The 19,231-nt window shown below is 44.3% G+C and overlaps 1 protein-coding gene across 4 annotated transcripts; it reads left to right on the forward strand.

Moving 5' to 3' along the window:
* The first annotated feature begins 650 nt into the window (after positions 1 to 650).
* SRSF3 (serine and arginine rich splicing factor 3) lies at positions 651 to 9,717 on the forward strand. Of its 4 annotated transcripts, XM_038748924.1 has the most exons (6): positions 651 to 792; positions 3,533 to 3,740; positions 5,200 to 5,334; positions 7,673 to 7,711; positions 8,681 to 8,767; positions 8,938 to 9,717. In XM_038748924.1, exons 2-6 carry the CDS (start codon positions 3,535 to 3,537, stop codon positions 8,963 to 8,965), a joined length of 495 nt encoding a protein of 164 aa, XP_038604852.1. In that variant the 5' UTR covers positions 651 to 792; positions 3,533 to 3,534; the 3' UTR covers positions 8,966 to 9,717. The 4 variants fall into 4 exon arrangements, 2 of the variants coding, with proteins under 2 accessions (XP_038604852.1, XP_038604851.1); XM_038748923.1 differs by lacking the exons at positions 8,681 to 8,767; positions 8,938 to 9,717 and adding an exon at positions 8,340 to 8,657; XR_005451838.1 differs by lacking the exons at positions 651 to 792; positions 8,938 to 9,717 and adding an exon at positions 6,285 to 6,741 and having other exon boundaries at positions 3,591 to 3,740; positions 8,681 to 8,728.
* The last annotated feature ends 9,514 nt before the right edge of the window (positions 9,718 to 19,231 follow it).

Here is a 19,231-nt window from a genome sequence, read left to right on the forward strand (position 1 = left end):
TCAATCGTATTTATTGAGCGCTTACAGTGTGCAGAGCACTGTACTAAGCGCTTGGGAAGTACAAGTTGGCAACATATAGAGACAGTCCCTACCCAACAGTGGGCTTACAGTCTTAAAGGGGGAGCCTTTTAGACTGTGCTCTGCCCACAGTAAGCGCTCAATAAATACGATTGAATGAATGAATACATGTTTGTACATATTACTCCATTTATTGTACATATTTACTATTCTATTTATTTTGCTGTGTCGTCTGTCTCCCCCTTCTAGACTGTGAGCCCACTGTTGGGTAGGGACCGTCTCTGTGTGTTGCCAACTTGTCCTTCCCAAGCGCTTAGTCCAGTGCTCTGCCCACAGTAAGCGCTCAATAGGTACGACTGAATGAATGAATGAATGCAGGATGCCCCACGAGAGGCGTCCATTTTATTTTCTCCTCAGGTAGGGCGGTGTGGGAGCGGCCAGGCCCGCGCTGGCGCCCTCCGGCCCCCATCTTGCGTCCCAGAAACCCCGCCCGAAGGCGGCGGGGCGGGACCCGGGGAGGTGTCAATCACGCGGTTCTCGCCTTCTGATTGGCCAGCGCCGGGCGCTCACGTGACTCAAGGCGGGCCTATATAAGGCGGTGGGCGTCGGCGGCCGCCCGCCGCCATTTTGTGGACGTGGGACGAGCGGGAGCCACAGCGGGAGCGGCGCCGGGAGAAGCGGGAATCCCATCGGACTGGGGGAATTTGAGCCTCCTTTTGGGAATTTTTTTCCCTTTTCTTTCCCCCCCCTCTCCCTTCTGAATCCCAGTCTTCGGTAAGCGACGTAGGGAAAGGGCGGCTGTTGTGGGGCGCCGGCGGGAGACAAAGCCGCCGCCATTTTGTGGCGCACCATGGAGGGCGGTGGCAGGGCCCGTTGTGGTGGGGTCTTTTTAAAAAAAAATTGCATTTCTTAAGCGCTTACTATGTGCAAAGCACTGTTCTAAGCGCTGCAGTGGTTACAAGGTGCTGAGGTTGTCCCACACGGGGTTCACAGTCTTCATCCCCATTTTACAGATGAGGGAACTGAGGCCCAGTGAAGTGACTTGCCCAAAGTCACACAGCTGACAAGTGGCGGAGCCGGGATTTGAACCCATGACCTCTATTTTGTTAGCGTGTTTGGTTTTGTTCTCTGTCTCCCCCTTTTAAGACTGTGAGCCCACTGTTGGGTAGGGACTGTCTATGTTGTCAACTTGGGCTTCCCAAGCGCTTAGTACAGTGCTCTGCACACAATAAGCGCTCAATAAATGCGATTGATGATGATGACGACCCCCCAACAATTGGGGGGTTGGCACCGACCCCTTTGGAGGGTGGTGAGGGGCAGAAGCCGAAACCAACTTGGTCCAACTCTTTCCCAATCCTTTTCCCACCTCATCCTCGTCGAAAAAAATGACTCCCCCCATCTTTTCGGCCCAAACCAACCTGCCTGCGCGCGGTGGTTGTCGGGGGACAGCCGTGGGTGGGCACGTGGACCAAGGAAGGGTCGTCCTGATTACTAAATTACAATTAATACAATTGCAATTAAACAATAATAATAAAGACGAGATTTGTTAAGCGCTTTGCATGTGCCAACCGCTGTTCTAAGCGCTGGGGTAGATAATAAGGTCATCAGGTTGTCCCACGTGGGGCCCATTTTGGGGTAGGCCTCAAATGGTTACAGAAGTATTGTGGCTCTGTGGAAAGAGTCGGAGGTCGTGGGTTCGAATCCCGGCCCCGCCAATTGTCATTTGGGTGACTGGGCAAGTTACTTCTCTGGGCCTCAGTTACCTCATTTGTAAAATGGGGATGAAGATTAAGCGCTTGGTACAGTGCTCTGCACACAGCAAGCGCTCAATAAGTACGATTGATTGATGAAGACTGTGAGCCGCACGTGGGACAACCTGATCACCTTCTATCCCCCCCCCCAGCGCTTAGAACAGTGCTTTGCACATAGTAAGCGCGTAATAAATGCCATTATTAATTAATTAATGGTTTCCTGCGCCTCGTGTTTTATTATTCAACGCTTGTTTAGCTATTTTTTTCCTCCTTCCTCGAAGAGGTTCTAAGTTGCCCGAATCTCGTGGGCGGGAAGAGGCGGCCAGGATGCGCTTGGTCGTGGGTTCTAATCCCACAAATCCTAACTTGTCTGTTGGGTGACTGGGCAAGCCACTTCGTGTGCCTCAGTTGCCTCATTTGGAAAATGGGGGTGAAGACTGTGAGCCCCCCCCGTGGGACAACCTGGTTAATGATAATAATAATGGCATTTATTAAGCGCTTGCTATGTGCAAATCATTGTTCTGAACGCAGGGGTAGGTGCAAAGTCATCAGGTTGTCGCACGTGGGGCCCATTTTGGGGTAGGCCTCATGGTTTCCCGCGCCTCGTGTTCATTATTCAACGTTTGTTTAGATATTTGTTTTTTTTTCCTCCTCCATCCTCGAAGAGGTTCTAAATTGCACGAATCTCGATGCAATCCCGGTTGAGGCGGGGAGAGGCGGCCACGATGTGCCTGGTCGTGGGTTCTAATCCCACTAATCCTAATTTGTCTGTTGGGTGATTTTGGGCAAACCACTTCTCTGTGCCCCAGTTGTCTCATCTGTAAAGTGGGGATGAAGACCGTGAGCCCCCCCGTGGGACAACCTGATTAATAATAATAATAATGGCATTTATTAAGCGCTTACTATGTGCAAAGCACTGTTCTAAGCTCTGGGAAGGTTACCACATGATGAGGTAATCCCACTTCAACGCTTACAACAGACATAGTAAGAGCTTAACAAATATTGACGCGAAGGAAAGTGTTGGAGCGTGTGGTTTCGTATACAGGAAATGTGAGCCTCATGAAAAGGTTTTTGGATTTGCCTTCCGTGGCCCCTGCAGGGAGTAAATGAATTTTTTTTTTATCGGTGCGAATCAAAATGGTTTTGGCAGATGTCGATGGGCCTAAAGTAGTATCGATTGCCCATCTTGTACTGTGATGGAGTGTTTTGAGTTCTTGCAGGGAATAAATGAATTGTTTTTATCGGTGCGAATCAAAATGGCTCTGGCAGATGTCGATGGGCCTAAAGTAGTATCGATTGCCCATCTTGTGATGGGGTATTTTGAGTTTTGACTCCAAGTGGGCGGTCGTAGGAGTGATAGCTTTTGATCAAAGCCATGTTAAAACCTTTCTCTGCTTCTCGAAACACATTTAGTTTGGACCGTGGAGGTGTGGGCAGGTCCAGTTGGTGAAAATGAGCATTACGTTGTGCTCCCTAAGGGTTAAGTGGAAGAGAAGACTTGTTTTAGACATTTCAATCCCACAACCTTCTCTCGGATTAACACTTCCAGTACTGTTGCTGCACTATAGATCTTGACTTTGGTATTGGAAATTATTCTTAATTAAAAAAAAAATAAAATTAGCCCCATTCGGTATTATCACTCATGTCATGTAAAGATTTTTTTTTTTGCTTTAAGGCGTAAACATAAGCGTTATAAGAAGTTTAGGCAATAGGAAGGCATAATTTGCTTTGAGGCACTAACTATAAAAATTCTTGTCTTGCAGCGATGCATCGTGACTCGTGTCCACTGGACTGTAAGGTCTATGTAGGGAACCTTGGGAACAATGGGAACAAAACTGAATTGGAAAGAGCTTTTGGATATTATGGGCCTCTGCGCAGTGTATGGGTTGCTAGAAACCCCCCCGGCTTTGCTTTTGTTGAGTTTGAGGACCCACGAGATGCAGCGGATGCTGTGAGAGAACTAGATGGAAGGTAACTTTCAACTATATTTAGTACTTATCGACTTCCGTTTTTCATTGTTTCAAACTGTATAGAAAGTGTACTTCCGCAAAAACTTACTAAGCTTAAAATACAAGCAAAGTGAATTTTGCCACTTTAAAAACTGTTTTTTTTATGAAAAGCTAAACTCTGAACCTCAGAAATGAACAAATCGTAATTATCCCCGTAAACATTTTATTTGCGTTTCAATAACAATGAAATGGTAAAGCAAGGTGTCTGTTTCTTAAACTAGTAAACAGCATCCTTCCCCAGTTTATCCAGCTCTTGTTCTCCTGATAGTGAGCAATTTCATTATTCTTTAGCTGGGGACCCTAGGAGAACAACATAACTAAACTAGTAACTTTAGCTGCAACTAAACACCTTCAGTAAAGCTTTGATGTGGGAGGAGTATATAAGGTAGGCTTAAGCATGATGGAGATGGCTGAATTTAGTTTTTAAAGGCACTGTTTTTGAGGCACTGGACCATTGCCTGCTGCTGTGCGATTTTTGGGCTAGCCACTTCTCTGTACTTCAGTTTACTCATGTTAAATGGGAGGTGAAATACTTGCTATGCATCCGAGTCTCCCGATTATCTCGCATCTACCCCCAGGACGTGGTGCTTGGCATATAGTAAGTGCCAAATGTCTTGTTTGAACAGCAGCCAGGTGCTTTCTAGATTCCAGATTTGGTAGTTTGATAAAGTTTTTCCCGAATTAAAATCAGTGTTACTTTTTTAGACTTGGCTCAGCCAAATTCCTGTCCGTAAAACTTGGCATTTTCATATCTGCAATTTAAAAGAAAACGGGCTCAAACTGGGGTGCTATAGAGGGGAATCTCAGTATATGGCCAAAATTAAGAAAGGGTGGAGTAGACTCTGCCTCTTAAACAGCTGGGGGTTTTTGGATAGTGCCATGAGGGAAAATGGTAAGTAGGCTAATACGTATTTTCAGTCTAGCTTTTGGAAAACAATGAGAGGGGTTGTGACTAAGAAGAAAATTGGCTGTTGTGGGTGGGTTTAATGCAAATTTGATATGCTGGACACTTCTGATTTGTCTGCAGAGTTGGTTAATCAAAACAGTTGCCTTAAAAGCCACTCTTGGGCAATAACTCTGGGGTGTTTTATCTTTTTTTGCGCGGGGGCAGAATGGGGAGAGAAGTGCAAAAGTGGGTTTTGGTGTGGGGATCTGAATGAGCCAAACCTTGATTTAATGGTTGATGGAAGTCTATGGTAGTAATGCAAGCATTGTCAACTGTGTGTAAACAAAACAAAGTTCCTCTAGTTGTTGGAGAGACTTGCTGGGAGGTGTGGTTTTTCAAATATATTGTGGGGGGTACCTGTCAAACTTGGCTAGAATTTTCCAACTTCAGTAGATTCCCAAGATCTAATGAAGGATCCTTTCGGGCCGCTCAGGTTGAGTCAGGAGTAATTTTAGTGACCAGTGCTTTCTTGCAGGACATTATGTGGGTGTCGCGTCCGAGTGGAACTCTCAAATGGTGAAAAAAGAAGTCGCAATCGAGGCCCACCGCCTTCTTGGGGTCGACGTCCTCGAGATGACTACCGCCGGAGAAGTCCTCCGCCTCGCCGCAGGTACCTAAGTCAGAGAACACCTTTGGAATCCTTGGTGTTGTTACCTTTAGGATTATAGGACCAGGTATTTAAAGCATGATGATGGGTAACATTTTAAACATCTATTGCTGGCAAACAGACACATGTAAAGGGAAGAGGTGTGCGTGGGGTGGGTGGGGGAGAGGTTTGTAAGGTGTGCTGAATGTTGGCTTTTGTCCTGAGGTTTCTGTTCAAACTGATAGTTTCTTCTGTCCAGGATCTATCTATCTATCCATCTATCTTCTGAAAATTGTTTGATTTCATCTTCTAGCCACATCTTTCCCCTTCTTTCCCATACTTCCAATTTAGGCCATTTCCCGTTCCTTTACTCCATAATGACAAACATTACATACAGCAGTTTAGATCTCCACACAGGTAGATATATCGATCTACTGTTCACACAACCGTAGTATTTTGTCAAACAGGCAGCTGTTTTTAAAACTGTTACAACTGGTAACAAACTTGTAAAATTAGCTTCAGACCTAGGTCACCAATAAAAGGGGGCTAAACAGGACGTAAATTCTGGCGTTTCGAGTTCTGCAAACCCCTAATCTGAAAAATTCAGGGAGCCTTTTTTTCTTTTTCTTTTTTTTTTTTTTTTTAAATGATTGAAAACGCCTCCCCGTTCTTGGCCCCAGACTGTTGTCTGGAGGTATTTAACTGCCTCTCCTCAAACCAAAACATGGTTTCTTCAGGACTGAATTTACCTGTTACAGGTGAGTGAAGTCCTCTTTAGGAGAGGGGAGCCTGGAACCATGCCCCTTTTGCAATTGAAACAGCCAAACCAGGAAAAGCCCTTCCTTCCAAAACCACACTTGTTGCCCATCGTAATAAGAATATCGGTTAGCTAATAGATGGTTGTACTGATGGCTTGTTTTTCATTTTTTTGTGCTTTTTGGTCCATCTATTAATAAAAATGAACCCCGTTACAGAGTCACCATCATGTCTCTTCTCACCACCCTCTGAGTCTGCATTAGCCAGTCAACTAGCCCTTTCAGCGTCATGTGACCAGCGCGCCCCATTCTGCTTGGCTGGTGTCGTTTCACATGACCCAGGCATGGTCAGTCGTCAGGTTGCACCGCCCTTTGGTTCCCGAGCATGCTGTTTTCTCTCAGCCTTCTCTCCAACCTTAACCAAATCGGCAGCAGCCACCTCGACCGCCCACACATTCCTGGCCAATCAGCTCAGCTGTTTATTTACCAAATGTCTTCACTACAACTACAGCAGCAGCCTTCGGCTAACCAAAAAGCAGGAAAAATCCACAACACCCCCTTCGCCAACCAACTAAATACAACGCAACATCTGGCAAAACCTTTTCAGCAAATTCTTCCTGGCCGTCAGTCCGGCAGCCTCACCTCACCATTTCTAGCTTGTTGAAACCAAAAACTAGTAAGTTTTTCCTGCTTATACAGTTTACTGCTGGTTAAAATAAGGAGTAAGCGGCTTAAGTAATTATTTTTCTCGATCAAAGGCTGGCTGTGCATAATTGAGTGGTAACGTACAGATATTGCTTGAATAAAACTTTAAAGGGTGATAGGGAGTCTTTTAATGTAACCAGAATCTCAAGTTTAGACTCATTTGCATGTGTGAGATGCCAAACTAAAAATTTTAATACCTCTAACAACCGTAGCTTTCCTTTCTTGCAAAAATTGGTTGTCCTATCACCTTTAAATGGTTTTACTAACAGTGTTTCAAAATTTTAAACAATTACTTTTTTGGGATGAACTGGGCCGAGCGAGCTAAGGTAATTTTTTTTTTTTTTTTTTTGTCTAAACACACTCAAGACATTTAAAATGTGACAGATCACAGTTTGCGGTTCTAATGTACCTCTTATTGGCATCAATATTTACACTGAGCGCATTTTCACAAATTTTCACTCTGGTCCCCTTGGTACCTTAAGTTGTATCGTGGACTTTTTGGCTTGCATGGGTTCCAAAACTGTGGTCTCTGGTACCGTCCTTTTGGAACTACTCGTGGGACTATGGCGTGGTGTTTGGGTAGTGGAGTTACTTGAAGTGGCAGTTTGGCATTGGACAGATCTGCTGTGAAGCATTCCTTAGTTAAAGTGAGTTTCTGGTTGGAATACGTGCTTTTCACTTCGAGCTTTTTGTTCCTTAATCCTTCTGCGCGGGTTTTTTTTTCCTTTTTTTGTTTTGTTGGTTTTTTATTTGGTTTTGGTTTCGGTTTTTTCGGACGATGGGTGCCGGTTGTTCTTCGGCACATTCACTGAGCCCAACGGTGAGATTGCAAAGTTGGGAGGTGCCTCACACCCAATTGCTCAAGTTGATGAAAAGCCTCATTTTTCTATTTCTGCTTCTAGATCACCACGAAGGAGAAGCTTCTCTCGCAGCCGCAGCAGGTAAGGGGCCGCCTCGGTTTTTGACTCGAACCGTACCTCCCTCAAAGCACCTAGTAGGGCCCGCTGCTCCCAGGCGCTCAAGAGTATTTTGACCGTTGGTGGTCTCGAAATGGTAGCTTGCGTGAGGCCATTGTGATTTCTTGTGATACTCTTCAGGCTCTAGATTTGAGTCCTTGGCCATGCTGTGTTAGATTTGTGCTCTGCAGAATTATCTCTGGCCAGAGCAGTGACCCTAAACCCGTGTGTAGAACGCTTGGGAGAGTTGGTTAAACAATTTCCATTGCCCACGATGAGTTCACAGTCCAGAGAACATGGTCAGATGGGTATACTTGACTCCAGAGGGTTTGGCTTTGTCCTTGCTTGGTCCATATGGGCCCTGGAGTCCTTCTACCGGGGCGTGGGTGATGGGCGATGGATGGCTCTAGTGGAATTCCTTAGTAGATGGTTAGGAGGAACTGAAAAGACTTCCAGGTGGACTCTCATAGGTGTAACAGACTTGATTCGTATGCCTGGTTTGGGGAGATAGTCTTGTGGGCAAGCTTTGCAGTGCAAAGAATTCCTCTGAAATCATTTTTTTTTGGGGGGGAAACAGCCTTAATCCAATTTTCTCCCCCCACCTTTCTCTTAGGTCCCTTTCTAGAGACAGGAGAAGAGAGAGATCACTGTCCCGGGAGAGAAATCACAAGCCTTCCCAGTCCTTTTCCAAGTCCATATGGGCCCTGGTGTCCTTCTACCGGGGCGTGGGTGATGGGCGATGGGTGGCTCTAGTGGAATTCCTTAGTAGATGGTTAGGAGGAACTGAAAAGACTTCCAGGTGGACTCTCATAGGTGTAACAGACTTGATTCGTATGCCTGGTTTTGGGAGATAGTCTTGTGGGCAAGCTTTGCAGTGCAAAGAATTCCTCTGAAATCATTTTTTTTGTGGGGAAACAGCCTTAATCCAATTTTCTCCCCCCACCTTTCTCTTAGGTCCCTTTCTAGAGACAGGAGAAGAGAAAGATCACTGTCCCGGGAGAGAAATCACAAGCCTTCCCGGTCCTTTTCCAGGTCTCGTAGGTAAGTGTCTTTACGAAATGCTTCGAAGTGGGTCTTTTTTTTTTCCCCCCCAAAGTAGTGCTCTGAAGTGTGTAGAGGTCCTAAAGTCATCTTAGAACTGCTTTTAGTCTCACCTTAATGAAATCACAAATTGCCCAGCTGAAAAGTTTTTCTTTTGTTTTTTTTTCCAGTCGCTCTAGGTCAAATGAAAGGAAATAGAGCATCAGCCTTCAAGAGGAATGGTGTACAGGAATATGTACAGCACAATACAAGTTTTCTTTGAGACTTCATAAGCTTGGTGCATTTTTAAAATGTTTTAGCTGTTGAACTTTGTTTATTGTATCTTGTAACGGTGACACATGTAAAGATGTGAATCTGTATGGTTTTGAACAGAAGTGAGATTTAATACCAAGAATTTGTTACTTTACAATGTTCCCTTAAGCAAATTTGCATTGAATGATATTCAGTTTGTCTTGCACAGACTTGCAAATAAACCATTAAAACCTTGCAGTGGCCAAAATGTGTTTAATCTCAATGTCTTGAAAATGATTCTGTGACCAAAATTAGACAACTTTGGAGAGCAGCCTGCATGTTTCCATGCATGCGATCAGATGACGCATATCCAAACTGCAGTTTATCCCATTTAATGTTCCAGTGCTGGTCTTGAGGACCGTTATTTTGACTAAATTTTGAGCCTAACTGAATTTCACTTTGGGAGAGAGACGGGGAGAACCTTGAAGATTTTCAATTTCCCTGTTTTGGGGAAAAAAAAACCTTTGAGCATGCAGTCTTGTAAAAATTAGTATCTGGGGCGAGTACTCTAGCCCCTTTCCACCATGCATTATTAACTGCACTCCAGTTTAAGGGTACATTGTAGAGGTGAAACATTGATTTACTGTGCAAAACTTTCCTTGTTGTCATTTGTATCATGTTTTGTGAGACCTTGGGATTAAAATTTTGGTTACAACTTGTTGTAAGGATTTAACTTGCATACTTGGCATAAGTTTTCTATGCAGAACATATTCATTCTGAATAGTCATGATTTCACATTTAATGTCAAACATCGAGGAAGCTGGTTCCATTTCCTGATAAAAATGCTTTTGCCGTAGTAGCCAGTCTGAGGGAAATTCTTGGCATGTGGAAGTAATTGGCCAGGCCATGAGACCTTGTTTTGTACAAAGCAGAGGCAGAACCTTGACCAGCTTATTTTGGGGTTTTGTTCTCTTTAGGCTAGACAGTAGTAATAAGATTGCCCTTTCTTTTTCAAATAGAGGCCTAGTGACACTGTGATACACTTCAATTAAAAGTGTGACCTGATTGTTCTTAAACCCAAATGAAGATGCCTTTAAGAGTTTAGGCTTCAGAGTCAATTTAGCATGTCAGTAATTTGCACTTTCCAATAAGATTTAAATCTGCTTCCATTCTGAGGCTAAATCTTGCATGGTCATTCTAAAACAAAAATCATGTTGTAATTGTTTCGATTGTAGTCGGGCAAAACTGATTAACGTGGAGGCATGCCCCGATTGTAGTCGGGCAAAACTGATTAACGTGGAGGCATGCCTAATCTTCCTAGGTTTTGGGAGAAATTATGGTACATTTCAAAATCATTGTGCATTTAGATTAAAACATACTGGAACAATTTTGTGGCTTAATTTCCTTAAATATTCTACTAAGTCTCGTGGGGAGCAGTGCATTTGAAAGGCTCAAGGTTCTTAATTTCTACTCCTATTCCTTTTTTTAATCTTAGAACTACCCCAAAAGTGATCTTTTTCCCCAAGTAGAAACTAGGTAAAATACAGGAAACTCTTCACTTGGGTATTTTTGCTCCCTGGTTACAAGTGGATTTGTCCCATTAGAATAAATAACCTGTACCTTTCTTTTCTTTGTAGTTTATATATCACCTGGGCTTTGGCCAGTGTGCCAAATTCTGGCGTCTTAGCCCGGTGACCCTTTCTTTATACTAGTGGATTCTCATTAGGATTGTTACCTAATTCCACAGGTCCCACTTGTCCTCCTTTATCCTTTGGAGGGGTAGGTTTTAGGCTGATAGGGTGCTTCTTGGCACTCTGGGAAGGCAGAGAGACTGGTGGCATCCTATGGCTTCTGTCAATCATTTAGTGGCATTTGAGTGCTTACTGTTTGAAGAGCGCTCTACTAAACCTCTGGGGAAAATACAAAATAATAGATGGCCAACACAATTCACCCGCAAGGAACTTCTAGTCTACAGTGGGAGGCAGACCCTGAAATCACAGATAGGGGAAATAGTAGCAAATAAGGCTAGCTATGCAAGTACTAGCCCAATTCTTTGACATGTGCCCCTTTCCTACAAGTATGGGAAACTTCATGGAGCTAAGTGGTTGGTCCACTCTTATGAAACAAAACACCTGCCCTGTGTGCCCTTAGGATGGGTAATAGCACCTGGTGATTTGGTTCCCTCAGAAGCCAGAGCAGTGATCCCTTCCTGGACTGCCCACTCCAATTCTGGATATTCAATGCACTCCTCATGCCTCTGCCCCCACTCCTTTACCCAATGACTTGGCCAAGTATTTTAATTAAGAAATAAACCATTGTGAGCTGTCACATCTACCTTGTTCCTCTCCAGGCCCTCCTGTGTCCTTTTTGATTCCTCCATCCATCCTTTCCACCTGTATTTTAAGAGATCTCTCACCTCTTGATCTCCTGTGCCCTCTAGACCCATCACTTCACACCTAATCAAAACACTTGCCCCCTCAGACCACTACATAGACCTGTTCACTTTACAATGCTTTCTTCAATTATAACCCCATTGCCCTACCATTCATTTCCAAACGCAGTTGTCTACACCCTGTGCTTCTAGCCCTCTCCTTGATTCCTTCCACTCTGGCTTCCACCTGCCTCACTCCAAAGAAACTTCCCTCTGTAAAGTCACCAATGACCTTTCTTTGACAAATCTGAAGGCCTGTGTCTTGTTTTATGCTGTCGACCCACAGGGACTCCATGGACACGTCTCTCCCAGAATGCCCATAGTCCACGCTAATTCTTGGCTTCGGTGGTGTTGTCCTGGTTCTCTTACTGCTCCTTGGTCGTTACAGATTCATCTTCCTCTGTTTCCTTTCATCCAAAAGTGGGAGCTCCTCAAGGATCAGTTCTTAAAAAAAGACTTTCAGCCGACATTTCTTCACTTGTCAAGAATCTCCAGCAGTTGTCCGTTCACCCCTGCATCAAATAAACTTCCCATTGGCTTTAAAGCACTTAATCGGTTCACCCCCCTCCTACCGTGCCCTGCTGATTTCCCACTACAACTCAGTCCAAATACTTGGTTCTGACTTTTTGTACCCTGATCTCATATCTCCGCACTGACCCCTTGCCCACATCCTCCCTATGGCGTGGAACTTCCTTCCACTTCATAGGTGACAGACCACCACTCTTCCCCACCTTCAAAGCCTTATTCAATCAATGGTATTGAGTAGTTAAGTGTACATCAACAGACTTGGCACTTTCAATGTACACTCATGAACCGGTGAGGGGGTCACTCTTCGTCCTGAAAAGTGGATGCTTATCACTATCCTTTGCTTCCTATATTTTAGCCAGTGTTTTTTTTTATTATTATCCATAACAGAACATTCTCTCTGGATTTTCAACAAGGTTTTGGCCTGGGTTCTTGTCAGAAGCCTTTTGAAAATCTAAATATACTCTCACCACCACTTCCCCCCACCTCAGCCACAGGCTATTGGCCACTTCCAAGATCTTGTACTTCCCAAGCACTCTTGTACTTCCCAAGCGCTTAGTACAGTGCTCTGCACACAGCGCTCAATAAATACAATTGAATGTACAAATCAATGGTATTTACTGAGTGCTCATTATGGGCCTAGCATTGTACTAAGGGCTTGGGCTGTACAGTACAACAGAATTGGATAGTATGTTTCATGCCCACAAAGAGCTTACAGTCTATTAAAATCAACTGCAAAATACCTTTCTCATTTATGCCCTTTTTTACTTAGTCTCTCTCCCTTGTGTGTCAACTATGCACTCAATAGCCCCATACATTTATGTACACATCCATAATATATATAGTGTCTGTCTCCCCTTCTGGACTGTATGATCCAGTGGGCAGGGAATGTGTCTCTGTGAACTAAACTATCCTCCCAGGAGTTTAGTTCAGTGCTTTGTGTTCAGTAACACCTTTGATTGGAAGCGAGAGCAATAATCTCTTCCCAGTTGGTGTCCTAATCCCTAGGTTTGTGTTGCATTCTCCCACTAAGTGCTCAGTTCAGTCCCCTGCACACAGCAAGTGTTCAATAAATAGGTTTTCATAAAGGGGGCCAGTGGTCCCTAACCAGCACAAGTGCCATAGTTTGGGTGAACTTGTTGGAGAGGCCTGAAACAGGCTTAGAATCTTTTTTTTTCAGAACTAAATAATAATGATGGCATTTATTAAGTGCTTACTATGGGCAAAGCACTGTTCTAAGCGATGGGGTGTTTACAAAGTGATCAGGTTGTCCCACGGGGGGCTCACAATCTTAATCCCCATTTTACAGATGAGGCCCAGAGAAGTTAAGTGACTTGCCCAAAGTCACACAGCTGACAATTTGAACCCATGACCTCTGACTCCAAAGCCCGGGTTCTTTCCACTGAGCCACGCTGCTTCTCTAATGGAGCAGGTGGGGTCATGCCCTGAAGTGTTTTGAAGACTTTAATAGCATTTTCATCTGAAATTTTGAAATGTTAAGCGACAGCTCTAGCTGTGACTTTCTAGTAATCAAATGTGGAATAATTCAGAACTGAAATTCAACCTGTGCCATCTTGAAGGAACAAAAACCACCAGGGGTCAGTAGGCCCAGCGAACTCATCCTTTATGGATGAGTTTTCCATATTGAGTTTTCCATTCCATATTCCATAGTGTTAATGCAATATCGCAACCATCCTCTTCACTATTGATTGAGCTCCTGCTTTACCCGCAGTAATTAGGCAGTGTAGGAATTTGCAAAGGAAAACCAAAGCCCTCACCTCACAATATGAGGGAGGCCAACAAAAGGAGAACAGATGGGGGAAGACAACCTGACTTCCAAGTGAGGTGAGATCATTGCACAGCTTCGTGCTTTTGTCGTCTGCTTCCCCCTTCTAGACTGTGGGCCCGTTGTTGGGTAGGGACCGTCTCTATGTGTTGCCGACTTGGACTTCCCAAGCGCTTAGTACAGTGCTCTGCACACAGCGCTCAATAAATACGATTCATTCATTCAGTCATTTATTGAGCGCTTACTGTGTGCAGAGCACTGTAATAAGCGCTTGGGAAGTACAAAGATGATGATGATGTGGATGGGGATCGGATGCTCAAGACACACCTACCTTCCTTTCCTTTTCTCTCTCACCTTCAGACATGCATTTCCTTCCTTCCCTCCCTCCCTCCCTCCCTCTCCTCCTTTTATCCCTCCCTATCTCCCTTCCCAGGAAACGAAGCACCCAATGATGCCTCAGCGTGGCTCAGTGGAAAGAGCCCGGGCTTTGGAGTCAGAGGTCATGGGTTTGAATCCCGGCTCCACCACAAGTCTGCTGTGTGACCTTGGGCAAGTCACTTCACTTCTCTGAGCCTCAGTTACCTCATCTGTAAAAATGGGGATTAAGACCGTGAGCCCCATGTGGGACAACTTGATCACACTGTATCCCCCCCCCCCCAGCGCTTAGAACAGTGCTTTGCACATAGTAAGCGCTTAACAAATGCCATAATAATAATTATTATTATTATTATGCCTGTGTTTCAGAGACGGGGAAGTGGCCCCGGGGAGCTTTATCGATCCATCAGTGGTATTTTTGAGAGCTTACTGTGTGCGGAGCACTGTACTAAGGGCTTGGGAGAGTCCACTCCAACTGAATTGGCAGACACGTTCCTTGCCCGGAAAAAGCTCACAGTTTGCAGAGCCCGGGCCTGGAGTCAGAAGGTCATGAGTTCTAATCCCAGTTCCGCCACTTGTCCGCTGTGTGACTTGGGGCTAGTCACTTAACTTATGATTGAATGAATGAGAGATTTAAGGAGAGAAGAAAGGTTTGAAGAGGTGGCTGAGGAAAAACATTACGGATATGAGTTTGAGAGAATCAGTTGATTTAAGAGTATGAGAGAAGCAGCGTGACTCAGTGGAAAGAGACTGGGCTCCGGAGTCAGAGGTCATGGGTTCCAATCCCGAGTCTGCCACATTTCTGCTGTATGACCTTGGGGAAGTCACTTAACTTTTCTGAGCTTCAGTGACCTCATCTGTGAAAGGGGGATTAAGACTGTGGGCCCCACGTGGGACAACTTGATCACCTTGTATCTCCCCCAGCGCTTAGAACAGTGCTTTGCACATAGTAAGCGCTTAACAAATGCCATTATTATTATTGTTAACTGGTCATGCATTTATTAAACTAACAAACAATGGGAAACTTCCAGATAGATGACTGGAAGAAGGGAGAAGATTTTTGCTATGAGTTGTGAGGAAGGGATTGCTTGAAATGTTGCTGGACGTGTCACCACAAAGTTGGATGTGGGGGATGGAAAAGGGACTGTCTATATGTTGCTGATTTATCAATCAATCAATCATATTTATTGAGCGCTTACTGTGTGCAGAGCACTGTACTAAGCACTTGGGAAGTACAAGTTGGCAACATATAGAGACAATCCCTACCCAACAGTGGGCTCACAGTCTAAAAGCGGAAGACAGAGAACAAAACCAAATATGCCAACAAAATAAAATAAATAGAATAGATATGCACAAAGAAAATAAATAAATAAATAGAGTAATAAATATGTACAAACATATATACATATATACAGGTGCTGTGGGGAAGAGAAGGAGGTAAGATGGGGAGGATCAGTGCTCTGCACACAGTAAGCACTCAATAAATGCAATTGAATGAATGAATGAATCATTGACACCAAAGGGAAAGAAGACTGTTAGTTCTAAATAGCTGATCCGATCTGAATATCTTGTATCCCAGGATTTTAGCATGGGGCTTTGGCACTGTATAGAAGAAATACCAGCATGGCCTGGTGGAAATAGTAATAATATAATCATAGTATTTGTTAAGTGCTTACTATTTGCCAAGCATTCTACTAAGTGTTGCGATACATGCAAGATAATAATTATAATATATGTTAAGCGCTTGCTATGTGTCAGGCACTGTTCTAAGTGCTGGGGTAGATACAAAATAATTGGGTTGGACACAGTCCCTGTCCCACACAGGGCTCACAGTCTCAATCTCCATTTTACAGATGAGGTCACTGAGGCACAGTGAAGTGACTTGTCCAAGGTCACACAGCAGACAAGTGGCAGAGCTGGGATTAGAACCCATGGCCTTTTGACTCAGACCCATGCTCGATCCACTAGGCCATGGTGCTTCCCCTCCCAAGATATTCAGGTTGGACCCAGCCTCTGTCCCACATGGGATTCAGTCTGAGTAGGCGGAGTAGGATCGAATCCCCGTTTTACAGATGAGGAAACTGAGGCACATTAAAGTTAAGTGACTGTCATTGGATTCCAGCTCCTCCTATTCCCAGGCTCGTGCTTTCCTAGATTCTAATCCCAGCTCTGCCACTTACCGGCTGGGTGACCTTGGGCAAGTCAAATCACCCTGTGCCTGAGTTCCCTCATCTGTAAGACGGTGATTTAAAACCTGTTCTCCCTCCTTAGACTTTGAGAACCCTGTGGAACCAGGACTGTATCTAACCTGACAGTGTTTGGCACACAGCAAATGCTTCACAAATACAATTGTTATCGATTATTCATAGTTAGAGATTAATGTGGATCGTAAAGGGGAAAAATGGCTGGGAATTTAGATTGGAAGGAAAGAAGCTGAAGTTGAGCTGTTTGAATGGGGATGCTTCTGCAACAGGAGCAGAAGATTCAGAATTGAACCTGGATGTCCTCAGTACAGAGGTGAGAAGAGGAAGAAGAACCAGAACAGAGATGTTTCAATCTGGTAGAAGAAGTAGAAAGGTGATGTGGCCCAGGAGAAGGCCTGAAACAGAGGAGATCAGTTAGATTTAGCCAGAAGAAAATCAGGTGAGAGAAGCCTTAGTGGCAGAGTGAGGGATTCTGGATTGAGGAGAATGAGGTCAATAGGGTCAGAAGTGGGGTGTAGCTGGAGAAGCAGCGTGGCTCAGTGGGAAGAGCCCGGGCTTTGGAGTCAGCGGTCATGGATTCAAATCCCTACTCTGTCAGCTGTGTGACTTTGGGCAAGTCACTTAACTTCTTTGTGCCTTAGTTACCTCATCTGTAAAATGGGGATTAAAACTGTGAGCCTCCCGTGGGGCAACCTGATCACCTTGTAACCTCCCCAGCGCTTAGAACAGTGCTTTGCACATAGTAAATCAATCAATCAATCAATCGTATTTATTGAGCACTTACTGTGTGCAAAGCACTGTACTAAGCGCTTGGGAAGTACAAGTTGGTAACATATACAGTCCCTACTCAACAGTGGGCTCACAGTCTAGAAGGGGGAGACAGAGAACAAAACCAAACATATTAACAAAATAAAATAAATACAATAGATATGTACAAGTAAAATAGATAAAAAATAAATAGAGTAATAAATATGTACAAATGTATATGCATATATATATAGGTGCTGTGGGGAAGGGAAGGAGGTAAGGCGGGGGAGATGGAGGGGGGGACTAGGGGGAGAGGAAATACCATTATTGATTAATGATTAATGATTAACCATTAATGATTATACCATCATTAACAAATACCATTATTATTATTATTATTATTATAACCTAGTTGGTCTTCAGTGAGATGGGCTGGAGGGGGACTCAGGTGAACAGTACAACTCAAAAATCTTGGGTTCAAACAACTCAAACAGCTTCTTTAGACAAATATCCAGCACTTTCAGGGAGCACCTTTTTTGTGTGTACGTGATATTTGTTAAGCAGTTGCTATGTGTCAAGCACTATTGTACGCATTGAGATAGTCACAAGTTCCCTGTACCACTAAGGGCTCACAGTCAAGTCTAGGGAGAACCAGGTATTGAAGCCCCTTTCTTTGCAGTTGAGGAAACTGAGGCACAGAGAAGTTATGACCAGCCAGATTAGAAGCCAGGTCCTTTGGCTCCCAAGCCCGTGCTTTATCCACTAGGCCACACTGTTTCGATTGTGCCCTTGGGCAGATCTGATCCTTTCAGCAGCACCTTCACCTGCTGATATTTCCAGGAGGCTTTGTTTTGAGGGGCTTTGTTGTGACCACTGCTAAATTCTGAAAACTAAAGAATCATTAGTCAATCAATGGTATTTATGGAGTATCTATTGTGTGTAGAGCACCTTACCCAGCTCCGGGAGGATTGAAAAGTTAGTAGACCTGATCCCTGCCCTCAAGGAGCTTACAGTCTGAAATAGATCTGACTATTTACTATTAAGTAGATCTGACTATTTTAGCACTATGACTAGTGCTAAACTGTAATGAGTTTTAATCACAGTGGGTCAGAGTATTACAAAGGTTGCCTGGAGGCAATGGAAAGTACATGGCCATTATCGGGCTGGGCCTGTAGTAGACTCTCAAGCCCAGTGGCATCACCCGAGAACCCAGGAAAATCCTTCCTGCCCTAAATAAAACTATAGATATGTCCATAAGTGCTATGAGGCTGGGATGGGGGATGAATAATAATAATAATAATTGATGCTATTGAAGCCTGTTTATTTGTTTTTATGTCTGTCTCCCCCCTCCTTCTAGACTGTGAACTCTTTGAGGGCAGGGATTGTCTCTCTTTGTTGCTGAATTGTACTTTCCAAGCGTTTAGTACAGTGCTCTGCACACAGTAAGCAACTTCTGTGGTGGACAGTTTATGCCCTTCCTCAACCCAAGGTGGACTAACCTCTGGCCCCTGGCAGGTCTTGCCCTATCTGGAGAAGCAGAGTTAAAGATTGACCCTCCACTTTTAAGTGACATCTATGGTCTGAGGGAATCATCCTGGAGATTATAGGCCTGTGTCCATAACTCAGCCCTGCAGATTGGTGGATGGATGTCAGTCAATCAAGTATTTATTGAGCGCTTACTGTGTGCAGAGCACTCTACTAAATTCTTGGGAAAGCACAATATGACAGACACATTCCCCACCCACAACAAGCTTATAGTCTAGAGGGAAGAGACAGGCATTAATATAAATAAATAAAATAATAGATATGTGCATAAGTGCTATAAGGCTGGGATGGGGGATGAATAATAATTGATGCTATTGATGCCTATTTACTTGTTTTTATGTCTGTCTCCCCCCCTTCTAGACTGTGAGCTCGTTGAGGGCAGGGATTGTCTCTCTTCGTTGGTGAATTGTACCTTCCAAGTGCTTAGTACAGTGCTCTGCACACAGTAAGCGCTCAATAAATACAAACGAATGAATGAATAATGACGGTATTTGTTAAGCGTTTCTGGGGTAGATACAAGGTAATCAGGTTGTCCCACATGGGGCTCACAGTCTTAATCCCCATTTTACAGATGAGGGAACTGAGGCACAGAGAAGTTAAGCGACGTGCCCAAAGTCACA

Source organism: Tachyglossus aculeatus, chromosome 7 (genome assembly GCF_015852505.1).
Source record: "Tachyglossus aculeatus isolate mTacAcu1 chromosome 7, mTacAcu1.pri, whole genome shotgun sequence".
Taxonomy (NCBI): domain Eukaryota; kingdom Metazoa; phylum Chordata; class Mammalia; order Monotremata; family Tachyglossidae; genus Tachyglossus; species Tachyglossus aculeatus.